The sequence below is a fragment of the Hydra vulgaris genome, chromosome 04 (assembly GCF_038396675.1).
Source record: "Hydra vulgaris chromosome 04, alternate assembly HydraT2T_AEP".
Lineage (NCBI taxonomy): Eukaryota > Metazoa > Cnidaria > Hydrozoa > Anthoathecata > Hydridae > Hydra > Hydra vulgaris.
The window spans coordinates 16,957,639-16,976,482 of NC_088923.1; the positions used below are offsets into that span (position 1 = coordinate 16,957,639).

Below are 18,844 nucleotides of genomic sequence, written 5' to 3' on the forward strand. Positions count from 1 at the left end.
AGAAAAACATTTTTGTGAATGTGAAGTAGTGAAAAATATATATACTAAAATTGGAAAGCCATGTTCACCAGCATATTTGAAAAGATTTAAAAACAAAAGTGTTAGTCTAAAACCTTTATATAACAAGCAAATAGCTTTACAAAAATAAATTCAATAATTGTGACACAACAAACAAAATACTAAAATCCAAAGATAAAGAAAAATATGTTGTGAACTCATTTATGGATTTTTTTTAAGGTGAATTTACAGACCACCAAGTTGCAACGAATATAAGTGGATCACCAACTCAATTAAAGAAACACAAAAACTAATTGATTATAGGAAAACTATTGGTACAATTACTTCAGATGACTTTAACTTTACAAATATAGCCTGGGACTCAAATGATGTTCTAATTTTCTACAAGAAGATAGAACACCATCATGAAACAACATATCTCAAAAAACTGCTAAAAAAAGCAATTTTTCGAGATATGGTGTTTCAAAAATTGCTAAAATAAATGCTATCCAGCCTTCGGAATTAGGGTCAGCATTCGGCAATGCCAACCTAACTGCTGACCTTAAAGTGTTTGAGGTTGGCAAAAAATCGCTGGCCTTGTTTCTATGTTTTATGGTAAAACCTTTGTATGAAATTTTTTTTGCCAACCTCAAGCAGATTATGATCAGTAAATTATTGCCAACCACATTTTTCCTAATTCGGAGGGCTGGCTATTCAAAGTGCATTTCTTTTTTTAAATGTGTATGCACCAACCTTTCAAAAAAGCAATTGTGAAATAACAAATATAATTGACCTAGTTTTCACAGAAGTATATAAGATAGCCAATTAGCTTAAAACTGAAGCATCTTTAGATCATATTGATATATCAAATTTCTTGTTAACATTTAACTTAAATTTGACAAACAACTATATGACAAAAAGATATTTAAACAAAAAATTTGTTTACAAATTGTTTACATTATGATGATCTAAATTCATTTTTCGAAAATATTGACTAAAAAATTCAGGTACAAATTAAAAGTAAGTGGTTTCAAATATGATCTGAAAGTTAAATACCTGATACACTTGTGGATCAAAAAGACATTATTATAAAAAATAAATAAATTGCTGAAGCGCCTAATCTAAAGTTTAAAGAGACTTTTTGTAAAAAAATCTAAACGAGTTTCTTGTTTTTTCAATACAAACAACTTTAAATGTGATAACACAGAAACTATTTTTAAAAAGGAAGTGGCTGAAGAAAAACTAAGTGAACTAAACAAACACAAATCAAGTGGTGTTGATGGAGTTAATTCCCATGCACTGTCTAACTGTTTTGAGTCACTGTCTAACTCAATTCTTTTTTTATTTGATTATCATTTAATAGTGGTAAAATACCGAAATTATGGAGAGTAGCCAATTTACAAGAAGGGAAGTCATTCAGATGTTTCAAGCTAAAAAGCTGTTTCCGTAACATCAGCTGTCTGCAGAGTCATAGAGAGAATCAAAAAAGAAAAAATATAGAACATTATTTAACAATTAATTTAATATCAAATGATCAACATGACTTTAAGGGGAATGACTTTAAGGGGATTTCCCTTAAGGAAAAATCATGTATAACAAAACCATTTGTTTAAATCATATGATCTAACTACACAAGCAACAGAAAAAGGCATTCCAATTGATGATGATCAACTATAATAAGATGCTGGATAATAAACTACTAAAAAGACCAAAAGCAGCGTGTCATACTGGGAGATATCAGGCTGGCTACACATGCTCAGTGAGAAATTTTTTTAAAATGAGAGCAATTAAAAAGTAAACCGCATTGGTAAATGAAATTTAAAGTTTAACTATCAGGTAAATCAGCATCAACTATCAAAAGTAGTGTTTGAGAAAGACTCGGAAGTGATCATCAACTTTGAAGTAAAATGAGATTGACAAACCAACTCTGTTATAACAATGCCAAATTGCATATTGAGTCAGCATAAAAACTCTTTTGAATACCTTAACATTAGGACTTTTAAGATGCTTTTTGCATCAATATCATCTGAAGTATGTTGGTTCGAAATAGAATCCAAATTAAAAAAAAAAAATTAATGTGATTGAGTACGTTGAGTAGGGCCGCCAAGAGGGAGGGGCATCGTGACCCCAGGCACCATGATAATAAGGGTGCCAGAAGACATAAGACAAAAAATTATTTTAAATAACTTACCTCTTTTTTTTGGTTGAAGGGAACTAAATCAAAAAAGAACAAAAATTTGGCTTGTTTTTTATATTGATGACATTGAAGTAGACACTAGATCTTATCCAAACAAAACATTTTATTGTTAAAAGATTTTTCAGGTTATTTCAGAAAAAAATCTTATAAATACTTTAATGATTGTTCTGAAAGAAAATTTAATGACGATTTTAAATAGCAAAATAAATTTAAAAAACTTAATTAATAAACTTTATTTGATAAGGTTTAACGACTTAAGGAGTGTTAAAATTTTAAAGCAAATCAAATTTCACGCTTACCCACAAAAAAAGGAATTAAAGTCAAGACTTATAACTACGAGCAGGTGTCTCTCACCTATATCGTGTAAGGTAGGGGAGATAACTACCACAAATAGGATTATGAAATGCTGTGCACAATCTAATATCAAAATCTCAACATGAATTTATACATCACAAAGGTTGCCTTACAAACCTAATTGAATTTTGTAACATTTTAAAGGAAGCAGTCTACAGTGGACATCTGGTTTATATAATTTTTATCAATTTTTCCAAAGCATTCAATACAGTGTCACTTAACAACTTCTTCATAAAATTCATGCCTATGGCATTTGAGGCCAGCTATTAAACTAGATTACTGGTATAACTAGCTAATAGACAACAAGGAGTAATAATTGGAGAATAAACGTCCAAGTGGGAATGGGCAACAAGTGGCGTCCCTCAAGGATCAGTTCTTCCATCACTGTTATTTTTGTTCTTCATGAATGACTTACCAGATTGAATTTATAACGATACCAAATTATATGCCAATGATGGCAACATCACATGAGTTATTGACGCCGTTCAATTTTCCTCTGATTATGAAAAGCTGCAAGGGAACATCGACATCACTGTAAATTGGTAGCAAAACTGCCATGTGAATTTTAACGTCGAGAAGTGTAAAGTAATGTAAGTTGGTTGTCGCAAAAGCTAATTCATAATACCAAAGCTGACATTGATGGTAACAGATGCAGTCTAGTTCGAGCATGCATTGAGCAAGACCTTGGAGTACTAATATCAACAAGCTCAAAGTTAAAGTACAAGTAGAAGCAACTGCTTGGGTTGGCAATCAAGTGATTGGTTGTCACAAGTCATTTTAGTGTCATAGCTCTCCATATGTGGAATAAGTACTGCATCAAGAGTTTTGTGTGCAAACCTGATTATCCCTTCTCAAAAAATTGAACTTTTTAATGCAATGCCACTCCTGTCGCAGAAGGTGATTGACGTTTAAGTAAGCTAAATTGATTTTGTCGTAAGATGACATAATAATAACAGTGCTAGTAAAAAAGCGAGAAAAGAGTGTTTTCAATATTAATTTCAAAGAATCTGAATGTTAATCAAAATTAGTGAATGTGTTGCATGAGTGCTTTTTAATCCAGACGTGGTTCATAAAAATACAGATGTACAGTAATGGTATTAGAAATAAAAACAATTCATTAACTTGTATAGTTTTACATGCTTTTAATTTAAAAAATGCTTATAGAGGCACCTAAATGCTGCTATGCCCCAGGCATAATAAAAAGCTCTTGGCAACCCTGATGTTGAGAGAAGGGCAACTAAATTCGTATGATTAGTTAGCAACTTCTTTTCAAACAGGATATTTAAACGATAGAATCAACTGTCAATGAACTCAAAAAAAAAAAAATTTCAAATAATTAAAAAAATTTACAAAAAATGAAAATTTACAAAAAATGAAAATTCACAATTACTATAAATAGTTTTTCTCATGATTTTTTTTTGTTTAATAATAACAATATAACAAATTATGAATAAAGCCTTTTTATTGACTTGAACAGTAAAGTAAAAATGAATAAAACTACAAAAAGTCAAAGTAAATATAAAACTATGAAAATCAATCCTTTTTGATGCAGCATACAAAATAGTCATATATATATATATATATATATATATATATATATATATATATATATATATATATATATATATATATATATATATATATATATACATATATATATATATATACATATATATGTATATATATACATATATATGTATATATATACATATATATATATATATACATATATATATATATATATACATATACATATACATATACATATATATATATATATATATATATATATATATATATATATATATATATATATATATATATATATATATATATATATATATATATATATATATATATATATATATATATATATATATATATATATATATATATATATATATATATATATATATATATATATATATATATATATATATATATATATATATATAGATAGATAGATAGAAATCCTAACTTTAAAATTGATGTTGGCTTGAGAAGCTTTTTTTATCATGTGCATATCACAAATATCTTGAATTTATAGGATGATATATAACTTATATGAAAACAATGGAAAATGAGTACCGGCGACGCATTTTAAGCGTCGAGGTCTTGTTTATAGTCGTCGTAAACATGTATAGACGTAACCATAGTAGTGTCACGGAGATAACTGTCCGATAGGACATTTTACTCCGGAATGAATTGTTTTACATATAAAAATGAAAGTGACCAAAAACTTAAAAAAGATTGTGCACGTTGGTAATTAAAGACAAGTTAAGAGAGTGCTTTAAGATTTAAAGTTTTATTTTGTATGGTTAAAGTTACTTTTAAAAATACTGTCAACATATTTCTTATTCTTAGGAGCGTTATTATTATTAGGGGGCAAAAGGGACATGCGTGTCTTAGGCGCCATAATAATAAGGTTGCCAAAGGAAAAAAACTTAATAAGATTTCAATTACAAAAAAGTAAAAAAAAAAATTTATGAGGTATTGATGAGATAATATATGATAAAATAAATTTACTTGGTGATGCGCATAGCAACTAACTTTGCTTTATTTATATTACCAAAAAGATATAGTTTTTAAATAATTTATCTCTATTTTTAGTTGGTGGGAACCCAAAAAAAAATTTGATTTGTTTTTTATTTTAATGACATTAAAGTAAAACATTTTATTTTTAACAATAAGATTTATCAGGTTATTTCAGAAAAAAAATTTATAAATATTTTAATAATTGTTCTAAAAGAAAATTTAATCACGATTTTAAATAGCAAAATAAATAAAAAACTTTATATGATGAGGTTTAACGACTTAAGGAGTGTTAAATTTTTAAAGCAAATCAAATTTTACGCTTACCTACAAAAACGGAATCAAAGTCAAGACTTATAACTACGAGCTGGTGTCGTGCAAGGTGGCGGAGTTGCAACGCTACCCCTGTCGATGAAGGTATTTGTGCGGCCGTGGCGCAGTGGTTAGAACGCTTGCTTTATAAGCAGGAGATCCAGGTTCGAAACGAGCTCTGGACATATTTTCGCGGTAAGGAAGGAGGAGTGAACTTCTTGGTTAAATGCACTTCCGCGGTGCTCTGTGACAAGACTTTAGGACTTTTTGGGGCACCTAAAATTAAAAAAAAAAATAAAAGTACACTAAAATTGATTTAAAAATATGATTGTATGGCCACTATAGAACATGAGCGTAGATTGGACAAGTTGAAAAATCGGATACAATTCTGTCTTAAGATGACATAATAATAATAACAGTGTTAGTAAAAAAGCAAAAAAATAGTGTTTTAATATTAATTTCGAAGAACCTGAATGTTAATCATAATCAGTGAGTGTATTGCTTTTTTAATTAGTCTTTTTTAATTCAGATGCGGTTTATAAAAATATGAATGCACAGTAACAATATAGAAAAAAACAAGTCATTAACTTGTATAGATGTACATGCTTTTAATTTAAAATATGCAAGCTCATAGGGGCGCCTTAATGCAGCTATGCTCCGAGCGTCATGAAAGCTCTCGGCGGCCCTGTATATTAATACCAATAATAATAATAACATTATTAACAATTATTAGTTCCTAACTTTAGTTAATATATTATCTTTATATTAGTAACAATAATAATAACAAAAAAAGTAACAACAGTAATATTAACATTGGAACTATGTACGTATGTGTGTTTTACGGTACCAATTTCCTCAATTGGATTCCGTAACATGTTTTTTAAACTTTACTTGTTGTTCATCTAGTAAGGATTTGTTTTGAAGTTTTATTTTTGAGAATTTGTTATCAGTATAGATGTTTTTAAAAAATTCAAATGATTTAACTTTATTGTAGTGTGTGTTTTTTCAGTTCAATTTTCTGAGTTTTCTTTGAAGTTTTTTAATTTTAAAAACTTTATTAGCTTTCTGACATCGCATTTTTATCGAAGGTAAGGATATTTTTTTAAAAACCTATTCTTCTCAATTTTTATATATGGCTTCTACATACCTACTAAACTTCATTTTAAAAAATTTGTATCGCAGACAACCCAGCAGGCATTTGGTCCTAAAAAGACGTCTTATGAACGTTCAAAATACGTTCTGAATGTCGTTTGAACGTTCAAAAAACGTCTTTTTAGAACCAAATGCCGGCTGGGAACCTAGTTTTACTCTCAAAATAGGTATCTAATTATTGGCTTTTTCACCATTATTTTTGTTATTATTTAAAATGTCAAATCAAGTCACGTACTCCTAACTTTCGAATGCGATTGGTATTATGTGAATACGATCAGTAACTAATTCTACAAAAAAACCGTTAAGCGGACGAAATATTTTGAAATTATTCACAGTTTACTTTAGGACTCTTTGTTGTCAACTTTTGCTACTTAAATACACATAACACTTTGTAGAATGATCCAATTTCTATGAAGTTCTCACTTTCGTAGTTAATGCACTTTTTCATGATGTATAATAATGTAATGTTAAAACAATTTAAAATTTTTACACATACCTAAATATTGTAATAACTAAGTAGGCAAATTTGTTTTATTTTAATGCAGTATATGAAATACGTAATATATATTTTATTTATTAGAAATACGTTATAAACTTTATATATTGTTTATAAAATTTATAATATATTTTATCAATTAACTTCTATTATAAACTTTTTTTATATAAGATTCTATTATAAAGTTACTAATAATAATAGTAACTGTAATATTATGGTACTTTAATAAAAGCATATACAGTCGTGTGACAATTTATTATGGCCACCCACAATTTTTTACATTCTCAAGTTTCAAAGTCTATTATTTTAATTTTTTTTTTTGTGATTTATGTCCTCAAAAGTAATTTTTATTTAAGAAATGGGTATTTTTTTGACAAATATAAAACATTAAAAAATTGCTAATAAATTTTATTATTCAAATATATTCGAGATCAATATTTGGTGATTCCTCCTTTTGCCTTTATAATTGCAAAAACCCTTTTTGGCAGACTTTTGATGCATTTTTAAGCCATTTCCTTCAATTACTTTTTATTTTTCCAATGGTGAATAATTCTTTTTATTAAATACACTTTATTTATAATATTTTCTTTAGGAGCGCTCAAACATTTTCTATAGGATTTAGGTCAGGAGAGTTTCCTGGCCAATCAAGTAATGGAATATTTTGTTCTGATAGATATTTTTAACTGATTTAGTTACTTGGTGCCCTGTCCTGCATAAAGGTTTTTTTTTCACCTGGATAAAACCGTTTTGCCAAATGTGGCAACAATCTTTGTTCCAGGACTTTTTTGTATTGTAACTGATTCATTATTCCCTCGACAATATAGAGCCTTCCCATTCCCTTTCCACATATCATTGACCAGATCATCACAGAGGTGGGGTGTTTAAAAATTTGAATTATGCAGTCCAATAAGTTTTTTTTCCTTTTTTCCTTTTTACATATCTAGCCTGCTTTGTTGTTTTTGGAAAGCACTTATGTCACTAAAGCATACCTTAAAATGTTTTACAAGGATTGTTAAGTGAATCTTTAAAGTTTGGTGTAAGAAAGTAGATATTTAAAAATCATTTGAATTAATTTTACCAATTTCTAATCATCTTCTGTTAAATTCCTATACTTTTTTTCCCACTCCAGCCTTTTTTGCATCATTTTTGGCGTCAGTTTAGGCTTCTTAGCTGGACGTCGTAAAATGTAACCAAGATCGTGTAGGCGACGTTGAACCGTCCTGTTTGACATTTTGACTTTAGATTGGTCCAGCTTATTTGTTACTTCATTGTTGGTGGCCTGTCTATTTTCTAGAACAATCTTGGTAAGTATTCTTTTCCCACGTGGTGTTATGATTCTCTTCTTTCCACATTTACCAGCCCTCTTTTGCATCAAGTTCTCCATATTAGTCATTTTTACAACTAATATGATTGTTCTGTGAAATATACTCATTTTGCAAGCATATACCTAACCTTAGATGTATTAGGCATTTTGTGTCAATTTTTCATGAGCTCTTAAATTTGACCTTCGTTTGCTATGTTAAGGTTGCCCAGGTTAAAAAATTAACTTCTTCATTTTAATTATAAATGTTTTAAACATCTTTAAATGGAAAGAATACAAAATTTTTACTACAAATACACTTAAAAACTGTAAGAAATAACTTTTTTTTCCCGCTGCGTCAGCATATCAGCGAAAATAAGTAAAATATTTTAAAACGTCTTTTAAGACTTTTTTATATTTTTTTATATTTATATTTTAAAACACATTTAAAACGTTTCAACTTTTTATTTTTTTTTAACATTATATTTTGCCGTTTAATAAATATAACATTCTCCATAAATTTACAATTAAGTTAATGGCCGGAGCAAGAAGAAAGCATAGATTTGCCTTATCGCCGAGCACCGTATTACAATTTATAATTTTTACAAAGTTGTTTCAAGAATATATAGTATAAAAGAAAAATTGAATGAATGTTTACAAAAAATGTATAAAAAATAAAGTAGGATATTGTTTAATACATAATATCATAAATAGATTGGGTAAAAGTAAAAGTGAATATATAAAACTTTATATAAGTTTAATAAACTTTATATAAAAATATGTAAAAGATAAAGTAAGATATCGTTTAATACATAATATCATAAATAGATTGGGTAAAAGTGAATATATAATAACTTTATATATATATATATATATATATATATATATATACACAAAAAAAAAATAAAAAGCAAGAAAATGTGATTTTTGATAATGGTTATTGTCAAAAAATTTTAACCTTTTTTTAATAATTACAAGGAATAATTACCTTGTTTTTCAGTTTTTAAATTATATATCTGATCTATTTTTAAAAGAAAGACATAATAATATAAATCAAAATCTGTGTTTAATAAAAACTGTTTTGAATCAGTTTTGAACTGATGTAGAGATTTTTTTTTTCCGGAAACAATGTTTGGGAATCTTTTCCACAAAAGTGGTCCGCAATTCTGAATCGAATAAAAATTTTGTTTAGAATAAGATTTTGGTATAACAAAGTTGTTCGCGGAAAATCTTGTAGCATATTTATGGTGTATTTCTTTAAAATAAGTATCAAATATTTTGGGGGACAGCCCATATTTTGTTTTATACATGAACTGTAGAACATGATGGATATTAAGTTTGAAAATATTCAGGGCACCAATTATACGTAAAAGAAGTTCACAAGGAATCGCTCTACCAGCTCCAAATATGATTCTAACAGCATGTTTTTGCTTGCTATAAAGTTTTTTTTTTAGTTTTGTGTGATTAGTACTTACCCACATGATGTTGCCGTAAGTTAAGTAACTATCCCAACGGGCATTGGAACATTTAATCAACGTTTAGTTAGTGTTCTTCCTAAACGTTTAGATTTAATTTAGTTTCGATCTAGAACGTAGGTCAATCGAATGTTCCATTTAAACTATATCTAAATGGTTAGTTTTAAACGTTCTTTAAATTCAATCTAAATCTTTCGTTTTGAAAGCATTCCGAATTTTATAAATTCAAATTTCTTTAATTTGTGCTTCTTTAAATAAATTAGCGCCGTAAAGTTAAACGTTGCAGCGCGTTATCTAAGTCATAAACAAATCAAACGTTAAAAATATATTTTTTTTATATATTAGTCAAAAATAAATGTACATAAATTTTAAGTATTATATTGCATTATCGTCATCATCATCGTCATCATCACAATCGTCTCCAGGTCGATCAGCGTCGTCTTTGGTGGAATCAAGCAAACCAGCCTCTGCGTCCTGAAAACTGAAAATATGTGCATAGCCTTTCCCAGTTCCACCTAATCGGAAGGGAGCCATTCTAAGGTGGGAACCAATACACGAATGTATTTCTGATACAGAAGACGTACAATCTCGTTTCAAAACACATTCTACAAATAATAAAAATAACTCAATCTAAATCATTTATTCAACAATTTTATAAAGCCATAGTTTTATAGATTTAAATTTTTGTTAAACTAGTACAGTGTACACTGAGTAGATATAAATTACACTGAATTTAAATTTAATTTTATTTAAAAAAATAAAAAATACACATATTTTACCGACAACAAGTTGACACACAGCAGTGTCTCTAAACGGAAGCTTTCTCAGAGAACCTTTTCCATCCATACTCAAATGAGACATAACAAAATTTGTAAAAAGTCTTTTCAATAGATTCTTTGAAGTATCTTTAATTGATGATCCTCCAATTCGTGAAAGAAGGCGAATCTACAAAGAAATTATTCATAAACGCTACATTTTATTAGATATAAGATTCCAATTAGAATAAAAGTCAATCCACCTTAGTAAAAGTAAAATATATTTTGTGACATCAAAAATAACATTTTATATACGTTTAAAACTTTTCTGGTTGTCTTTTCTGAAAGTAAAGATAAAAATATTTAGCTATACACTTACTAAAATTATTCGATTAGCAAGAACTCCACATTGCTCCTCTAAATTACTGTACCCATCCAATGTTCCAATAGCTCCACCAATAACCTCTAGATGGACTTGAGCAACAGGCTCTAAACTTGGTATCGTCATCGTTTCCACTGCTATCCGTAAAACTTTAATTTCGTTGGCCATATTTGATAATTGATAGAGAACTTTTCGCTGAAACTCTGTAAAATATAAATTTATTTATATAATAAAAATAAAAAAAATAAACTTATAACTTTCCATATTTTGCAGTTATAGGTTGATAACAGATAATTTGCTTAACTGCAGGGCAACTGCAGTGTCCACCGTAAAAAAAAAGCACTCAAATTAGAAAATATGTTATTAAATAATATGTAAATAAATAAGGTTTGATATCTTACTCCCATTATCCATTTCATTTTCTTGAGGAGCAGTTAATACACTCAATATCTTGTTTGAATGAAACTTTTTATTCAATTGAAAAGGTGGTACTGAGAGTTTCACTGCAATAAAAATAACGATACAAGTACAGGCTTTTTAAATATTTATTATATATAAAAAGCATTATATTTAATATTTATAAATATTTTTTTTTATAAAACATTACATTTTTGCAGTTTATACGTCAGACCTTAATTACTATACTATACAACAACATACTATATACAAATATTAACTAATATCAAAATAAGTTGAGAGTGTTTGAGAGACATAAATGGTACTAAAACAAAATGAGAAAATGGTTTCTTTAGGTAAAAATCTTGAATAAACCTAATAATTATAATTTATAAATCAAAATCATTAATGCAATTAAAGTGAAAAATTAAATATTACTTGATAGTACATTGTCTTTCGATATGGCAGCTCTGCGCCTGTATATTGGTATCTTTGAATTTAATATCCGGGCTAACAAAAAAAGAGAGTTTGATAGGACTGATTGGTTAGCTACAATGTCAACAACTATATAGTTAAATTATGCTTGTTATTTTCAATGTAAATTAATTAAAAAAATTGCTTTGCACGTTTATCTTAAAAGGAAAATGACACTAAATATGTTCATAAGTAATAAAAATTACTAGGTCAATCTATAAGTGAAGAAGGTCTATATCAAAGATATAAATTTAGACATCTTACTTGATTGATCAATATTATTGTCTTTTGTTATTGTAGCCATGCTTGATTTGAATAAAGGTATCTTGGAATTACTGCTTAAGAGACCAGGTGACTGTTGAAGCGGCGAAGGTTTATCTAAAATGTAAATCCTAACTTATATTGTTTGAGATATAATCGTAACAAATTACTATTAGTATTCAAAGAAATAAAGACAATTTAATAAAGACAACTTACATGCTTGATCAATTTTGAAATTTTGTGGTACCATATCCACAATCTTTTTGTTCAACGAACTGTTTAATGCTAACATTTTGCTTAGTTTAGCAGGTGGCTGTGGAAATGCAGATAGTTTGACTATTTTAAAAATAAATTACAACTACAGTAAATGTAAAAAATTATTATAAATAACTGTTTTATTAAAAAACACATACACATAATAATGCTATGGCTATTATTATCACCAGGGCTTAAGGCAGAGGTTCAAATACTTCAGCTACTGCTCCACTTCTTATAAAATTACTAGCTGTTGGTAGCACCAACATCAAAGCCCTGATTATAAATATTATTTCTTTGCTCCTACTTACATCATACTTATTATTATGTTTATTGTAACAAATTAGCTAACTTGTCAATATTCTTACTTTTTGCATTAACATTAACATCTACTTCTTTCTCGCCTAAATTATAAAAAAAATGTTTTAATATAATTGTATAAATTAGCGTTAGTAATATTAACTCCAAATGAAAAAATAAGTTTTATTTCAATTAGAATAATGCAAAATTATAAATTATTAATTACTTGGTAGTTAATATATTTTTTATATATTATTTGGCAGTTTATATATTTTGTAACATTATTATCTATATAGTTAGAAGTTTCAGGAGAAATAGGTAGAGGTAGAAACAGAATAACTTGGAAAGAGTGTGTTTCAGATGATATGAAAAAGCTACATTTAAGGAAAGAAGATGTTCAAGACAGTGTATGTTGGAGAAATGGCATTATGAGAAACGTCCAACCCGTGCAGGCACGGAAACAAGGACGCTAAAACAATAATGATGATATAAACATAAACTAATTAAAAAGAACCTTCAAAAAAAGTTGCAAAGCTTGCGCTTTTTTGTTAACTGCTGATCATTCTTCAGCTGATCCTCTTCTTCAGTTTCTGTTGTTAAATTGTAACTATTACAATCCTCGTAGCAATCTGTAAAATAAATAAAAAAACTTATCCAAAGCAGATATTGCCAAGTAAATTTTTTTAACAAGTAATGGATAAATTATTTAACATTTTACAAATGTAAATTATAAAATATAACAACTCAATAATATATGAAGCTGTTGTCAAAAAATAAACACCAAACCTGACGTAATTTTTATTTTTATTAGTCTAAAAAGCCGCCATTTTTCATTAGGTTTTACCCCTTCCTTCATTAACTTAAACGCATTCATTTTGGATGGTGGCCACATCACTACTTTTCCTTGCACCCATGCGGAAGGCAAGACTCCTTCTTCTTCACGATTGTCTTCTAACCAAACAGCCCGGTGATATGACATTTTGCTAAAATGTTATTACTCTTTTTATTTGTAAAAACTGTGTTAAAAGTGTTTTAAATAAGTTTAGCCATTTACTAATACATACTATACAATACTATTTTATAGATATATTTGTTTACTTATTATTATTATTAACACTTGCTCCAGCTAAACAAGACATCAAGAGAAATTATTAGCAGAAGAAAACGTTATAAAAAATTTTCTATATATTTATTACTCTTTAAAATCTAAAAGAATAATATCTTTTTAATTATTATAATTAATGTTAAGATTTACAATAAAAGTAAATGAAATCAAAGCAAAATAATATTTTTTTAAATATTAAAAAGTTAAAACAAAAACAAAGGAAAATATACTCATAATCTAATATAACTTAAATAGATTAACAAATTGACTTGCACCAAATAAAATTAAAAAAAAAAAAGACTTCCTCTAAATATGAAGATAAAAAATATATAGCTGATATGAATATGAATATGATATAAATAGTAAGATAAAAAATATATAGCTAAAGAAATTCAGTCCTATTGCTAATATACAATTAAACATCTTCATTAAATTAAAAAACATATTAAGCATATTAAACATATGTACATAAAACATAATAACAACTAATTAGAGTGATAAAGCCATAATAAAATAAGAGTGATAACCATAATAAAATAATTAGTAAAATAATTTAACACTCTTTTGAATGAAGAAGAGGCATCAACACAAAACCGCCATTACAGGGAAGCTTTAGAACCTTTCTCTCAATTTCTGTAAACTTCACATTTTTTGATTTTGAATGCTTATAATGATTGTTCACAAAATAAATGTCTAGGAGGTCAGAGGAGCATGGCTCAATGAAGAATGGATGCAAATTAGCAAAACTGAATATATAACACATACATGAATCTTTTTGAACTTCATATATTTCTACAAACTGTCTATTTTTTAGTTGAGCAAACGAATCTCTATACGCTGTTGATAATTTAAAAACTGGGTTTGTTGCATTTGCAATGTCAGAGTATTCATGGACGTTTTCATATTCTTGAATTCTTTTTGCTACTTGTACAGCAGGATTTGAAGAACCTCTCACATATCTCTTTAACGTTTGCAAATAATTTTCAAAGGGAAAAGCACTGATATTATCAAGCGGTGAATTAAAAAATTCTACATCATCTCCTATATGCAGCAAATGATGAATATTATACACAACAAAATAATTACCATATAATTGTTGAGAATTTTCAACAAAATGTCTAAGCAAATCTTTTGCATAGTTCAACATGTTATTTCTTCTGTCGTTTGATGGTGTGAGCAAAATTGATGCAGCGACAGAAAGTGTTAAAAAATGTTTGTAACGCTCAGGATCCAAAATTCCTTTCAAGACAACAGGCCCTGTGTATAATAAGAATTGCCGGAATTCAGTGGCCTTCCATCTATCTAGGTCCAATAAAGATCTAGGGCGTCTAGCAAACTCACTTGGTATGCATTTTCGTAGATCCAAAAGGTTTTCCGAAATTTGCAATATGTTATTGTTGCTTAACTTAACTTTTCTATCACCTTTTTTCAAAGCTTGAAGTATACGACGCATGACACCTAAGCAGATCAAATGCATATAGTCAAGTGGGAATATGCTGATACATTGGTCTGTTATTTCATTTAAAGGTGAAGCTCCATGTTGATGACTTCCTAGGAATTCAAGATTTTTAAAACTGTCATCTGTGCGCCTTCCAGCATTGAAGCAATCAGGAGAAACAAACGTGGTTCGCCTGTTAGTTGACGTACCAACAGCAAGACAACGTTCACATGCATGCAAGCCATTGTGACCAACAATATTTTTCAGAAAAGATCTTGCAGGAGCATCACAAATAACTGAGTGCAAAATAACTGTGTAATTTTTACCATTATGAGTGACACCATTACACTTTAAAAACTTATACTCATCTATAAAATCCTTTAAAAACTCATTAACAGAATTTGGCTTACTATCTCCTTGATATAAAGCAACAATCATGGGTGAATTATGATTAACAGCAGAGAAGCATCGGCCAAAATTGCCTTTTAGACGATCTAAACAATGGTATACCGTCAACATTTATTTGCAGATTGAGTACATCGCTGCAAATGTCGTGATTTATTGCATTCTGTAAACATTTGGTAAGGCCAAAATAAATGTATTGGCCACCACACTTTTCCTGAACTTGTATAGCTAGAGGTGTTTGCAAAAGAGTTCGACTATCTTTAGGCAGCTCGCACCCATATCTTCTCAACAAGGCTAGTAATCCATTACATGATAAACGTGTGAGTTTTGCATTTACAACCCATTGAGCTAGATTGTATTGAAAAGATCCATTGTCAACAAGCTCCATATCACAATAATGTTCATCGTCTGAGCTGCTATTGGGCGGTATTATGTCAATATCAATATCATCAATATCACAATAATTTTCATCATCAGAACTACTATGAGGTTGTACTATGTCATTGTCAAGTTCATAGGAATCATTATTAAGTATATAGTTAGTGCTATTATCTGAAATAGAAGATAAACCACACACATTTTCTGCATCTGTTAAAGAATTTGATAACCCAGGAGGTTCACATTCACAGCAACTATTTGCATCTTTAACAACCTTTCTATATTTTCGCATATACTCTGCTTTTGCACTCATAACTCATACGAATGAATCTAAAGAATCAATAAAACAAAATATCAGATGATGTAAAATAATAGGTAATAAAATAGAATTAAAAAGAAAGCAAAATTATTAACCAAATCAATTGCCATTCATAGTTATAAATTACCTAATTATCAATTTGTATCCTCCTTTTATAATATATATTATTATTATGAAACATTGATGAAATAATTGATAATATTATCAAAAGGATTATATCCCTAAAACATCCGTTAACTCAATTTAGTTACTACCAAATAAAAAGTTATTTTATTTTTTTTAAACCACAAACTACATAATTTAAGATTCATATAAATTTATAGTTTTAATACATAATAAAAGATTCAAAATGTCCGACTCCTTCTGTGCGAACTTAATTAAGTTATATAACTTAATTAGTTCCGTACGGAAACTGTGTGATTTAGCTTTTAAACTCTAACTAAACATTCAGTACTCGTTTAGAATAGATTCCTAAACGTTTAGAACGGCGTAAATGTCATATAAACGTAATCTAAACCAATTTTAAATCAGCAAATGCCCGTTGGGATGTATAAAGGAAAAATATAAACTTTTAAAGGACTTAAAATTTAAAAGTGGCTTAACTCTATAGATCATGCCAATGTTTTTTGAGATTTTTTTCTGTATAATTTATATGAACTTTCCAAGATAGATTTTCATCAAAGTACACACAGGGGGGGGGGGGTTGGTGCGTTAGCCGCGGCGCGGGGCCCCCTGCGTTAGCCGCAGCAGGGGGTGCGCCAGTGCTGCGCCTGGACTGGGGGGGGTAGGGGTGATCCTCTTTTAGGGGAGAAGAAAACCGAAGAATTTTTTTTATTCCCTGTTTTTAATGGGTTGAGTGATTTATAAAAGGTAGTTCGTTAAAAGTATGATGGTTAGGAGGACAATTTAGTGATCATTCTAAAGTATTAGTTTTTTGTGTCTAAATTATTTCAAGAAATGAATTTTTCTTCTGAATAAAGAGCATCAAAAATTACATAAATAAATCAAACTACTCCTATAATAGAAATAATTGAACCTAAAGAACTAATGGTGTTTCAAGTGAGTAGGCTATCTGGAAAGTCTGCATATCTTCTAGGCATTCCTGCTAGTCCTAAAAAATGTTGTGGAAAGAAAGTTAAATTTACTCCTATAAAAGTAATTCAAAAATGAATTTTACCAAAAGTTTCATTAATGGCAAATCCAGAAATTTTTCCAAATCAAAAGTAAAATCCCCCAAACATAGCAAATACTGCACCTAGTGATAAAACATAATGGAAATGAGCTACTACATAATATGTGTCATGTAATAAAATATCTAGTGATCCATTAGCTAAAATTACACCAGTTAAACCACCTAAGGTAAATAAAAATATAAAGCCGGTAGCTCATAACATAGGTGTAGATAAATTAATTTTTCCTCCATACATTGTTGCTAGTCAACTGAAAATTTTAATTCCTGTAGGAACAGCAATAATCATAGTAGCTGCTGTAAAATAAGCTCTAGTATCAACATCCATACCTACAGTAAACATATGATGAGCTCAAACAATAAAACCTAAAAAGGCTATAGCTAATTGAGCATATATCATACCTAAATACCCAAAAACTTGGTTTTTTGAACTGAAAATAGGAATAATTTGTGAAAAAATTCCAAATCCTGGAATTATTAAAATATATACTTCTGGATGACCAAAAAATCAAAATAAATGCTGATATAAAACGGGATCTCCTCCTCCAGCTGGATCAAAAAAAGTAGTATTAAAATTTCTATCAGTCAATAACATAGTTATTGCTCCTGCTAAAACAGGAAGAGAAAGAAGTATTAAGAATGCTGTTATTAAAACAGATCATACGAATAAAGGAAGCTTATCAAATGTTAAACCTGGTGTTCTCATGTTGAAGATGGTTGTAATAAAATTAATTGCTCCAGCAATTGAAGAAAATCCGGCACAATGTAAACTAAAAATAGCTAGATCTACAGACCCTCCTGAATGAGCTAAAGGCCCAGATAAAGGGGGATAAACTGTTCAACCTGTTCCTGCTCCTTGTTCTACTAAAGATGAAGTTAAAAGTAGAATTAATGCAGGAGGGAGTAATCAAAAACTTAAATTATTTAGTCTGGGAAAAGCCATGTCTGGTGCTCCTATATATATAGGCACAAATCAATTTCCATAACCTCCTATTAAGACTGGCATGACTAAAAAGAATATCATTACAAAAGCATGAGCTGTTACTATTACATTATATAAATGATCATCTCCTATTACTCTTCCTGGTGTTGAAAGTTCTATTCTAATTAACATACTTAAAGCAGTTCCTATCATTCCAGAAAATGCCCCAAAAATTATATATAAAGTTCCTATATCTTTATGATTAGTTGAAAACATTCAACGTGTGATTCAATTATACACTTATGTTTTGAAAAAACAAATAATTTTCTAATTTTCCTACTATTGGAATTATTAATAAAAAATAAAAAAAATAAAATAAACTAGAAATTATACTGATTATTATATAAGGGTTTTCTATAGGTTTAGAACCTAATCAAGTTAATAAAATGA

The 18,844-nt window shown here is 28.6% G+C and overlaps 2 protein-coding genes and 1 pseudogene across 4 annotated transcripts; all 3 read right to left on the reverse strand.

Moving 5' to 3' along the window:
• Window positions 1-10,132: 10,132 nt before the first annotated feature.
• LOC136079602 (uncharacterized) lies at window positions 10,133-13,777 on the reverse strand. 3 transcript variants are annotated; one of them, XM_065795623.1, is made up of 9 exons: window positions 13,425-13,777; window positions 13,153-13,267; window positions 12,707-12,742; window positions 12,300-12,419; window positions 12,087-12,200; window positions 11,787-11,858; window positions 11,354-11,455; window positions 10,595-11,155; window positions 10,133-10,420 (listed from the first exon to the last, which is right to left on the reverse strand). In XM_065795623.1, exons 4-8 carry the CDS (start codon window positions 12,373-12,375, stop codon window positions 10,938-10,940), a joined length of 582 nt encoding a protein of 193 aa, XP_065651695.1. In that variant the 5' UTR covers window positions 12,376-12,419; window positions 12,707-12,742; window positions 13,153-13,267; window positions 13,425-13,777; the 3' UTR covers window positions 10,133-10,420; window positions 10,595-10,937. The 3 variants fall into 3 exon arrangements, with proteins under 3 accessions (XP_065651695.1, XP_065651694.1, XP_065651696.1); XM_065795622.1 differs by having other exon boundaries at window positions 12,300-12,742; XM_065795624.1 differs by lacking the exons at window positions 13,153-13,267; window positions 13,425-13,777 and having other exon boundaries at window positions 12,707-13,086.
• Window positions 13,778-13,910: 133 nt separating this feature from the next.
• LOC136079603 (uncharacterized) lies at window positions 13,911-16,671 on the reverse strand. The gene is made up of 2 exons (XM_065795625.1): window positions 16,411-16,671; window positions 13,911-16,294 (listed from the first exon to the last, which is right to left on the reverse strand). The coding sequence occupies exon 2, from the start codon at window positions 15,698-15,700 to the stop codon at window positions 14,297-14,299; it is 1,404 nt and encodes a 467-aa protein (XP_065651697.1). The 5' UTR covers window positions 15,701-16,294; window positions 16,411-16,671; the 3' UTR covers window positions 13,911-14,296.
• A 616-nt stretch (window positions 16,672-17,287) lies between these two features.
• Window positions 17,288-18,811, reverse strand: LOC136079227 (cytochrome c oxidase subunit 1-like; annotated as a pseudogene).
• Between the last annotated feature and the right edge of the window lie 33 nt (window positions 18,812-18,844).

Coding starts and splice junctions, on each gene's coding strand:
- LOC136079602 (XM_065795623.1), bottom strand. CDS start 12,375: ATGTTAGCATTAAACAGTTCGTTGAACAAAAAGATTGTGGATATGGTA. Junction 12,201..12,299: donor TTTCAAAATTGATCAAGCAT/GTAAGTTGTCTT, acceptor TTTACATTTTAG/ATAAACCTTCGCCGCTTCAA. Junction 11,456..11,786: donor GAAAGACAATGTACTATCAA/GTAATATTTAAT, acceptor TTTTTATTGCAG/TGAAACTCTCAGTACCACCT.
- LOC136079603 (XM_065795625.1), bottom strand. CDS start 15,700: ATGTTGACGGTATACCATTGTTTAGATCGTCTAAAAGGCAATTTTGGC.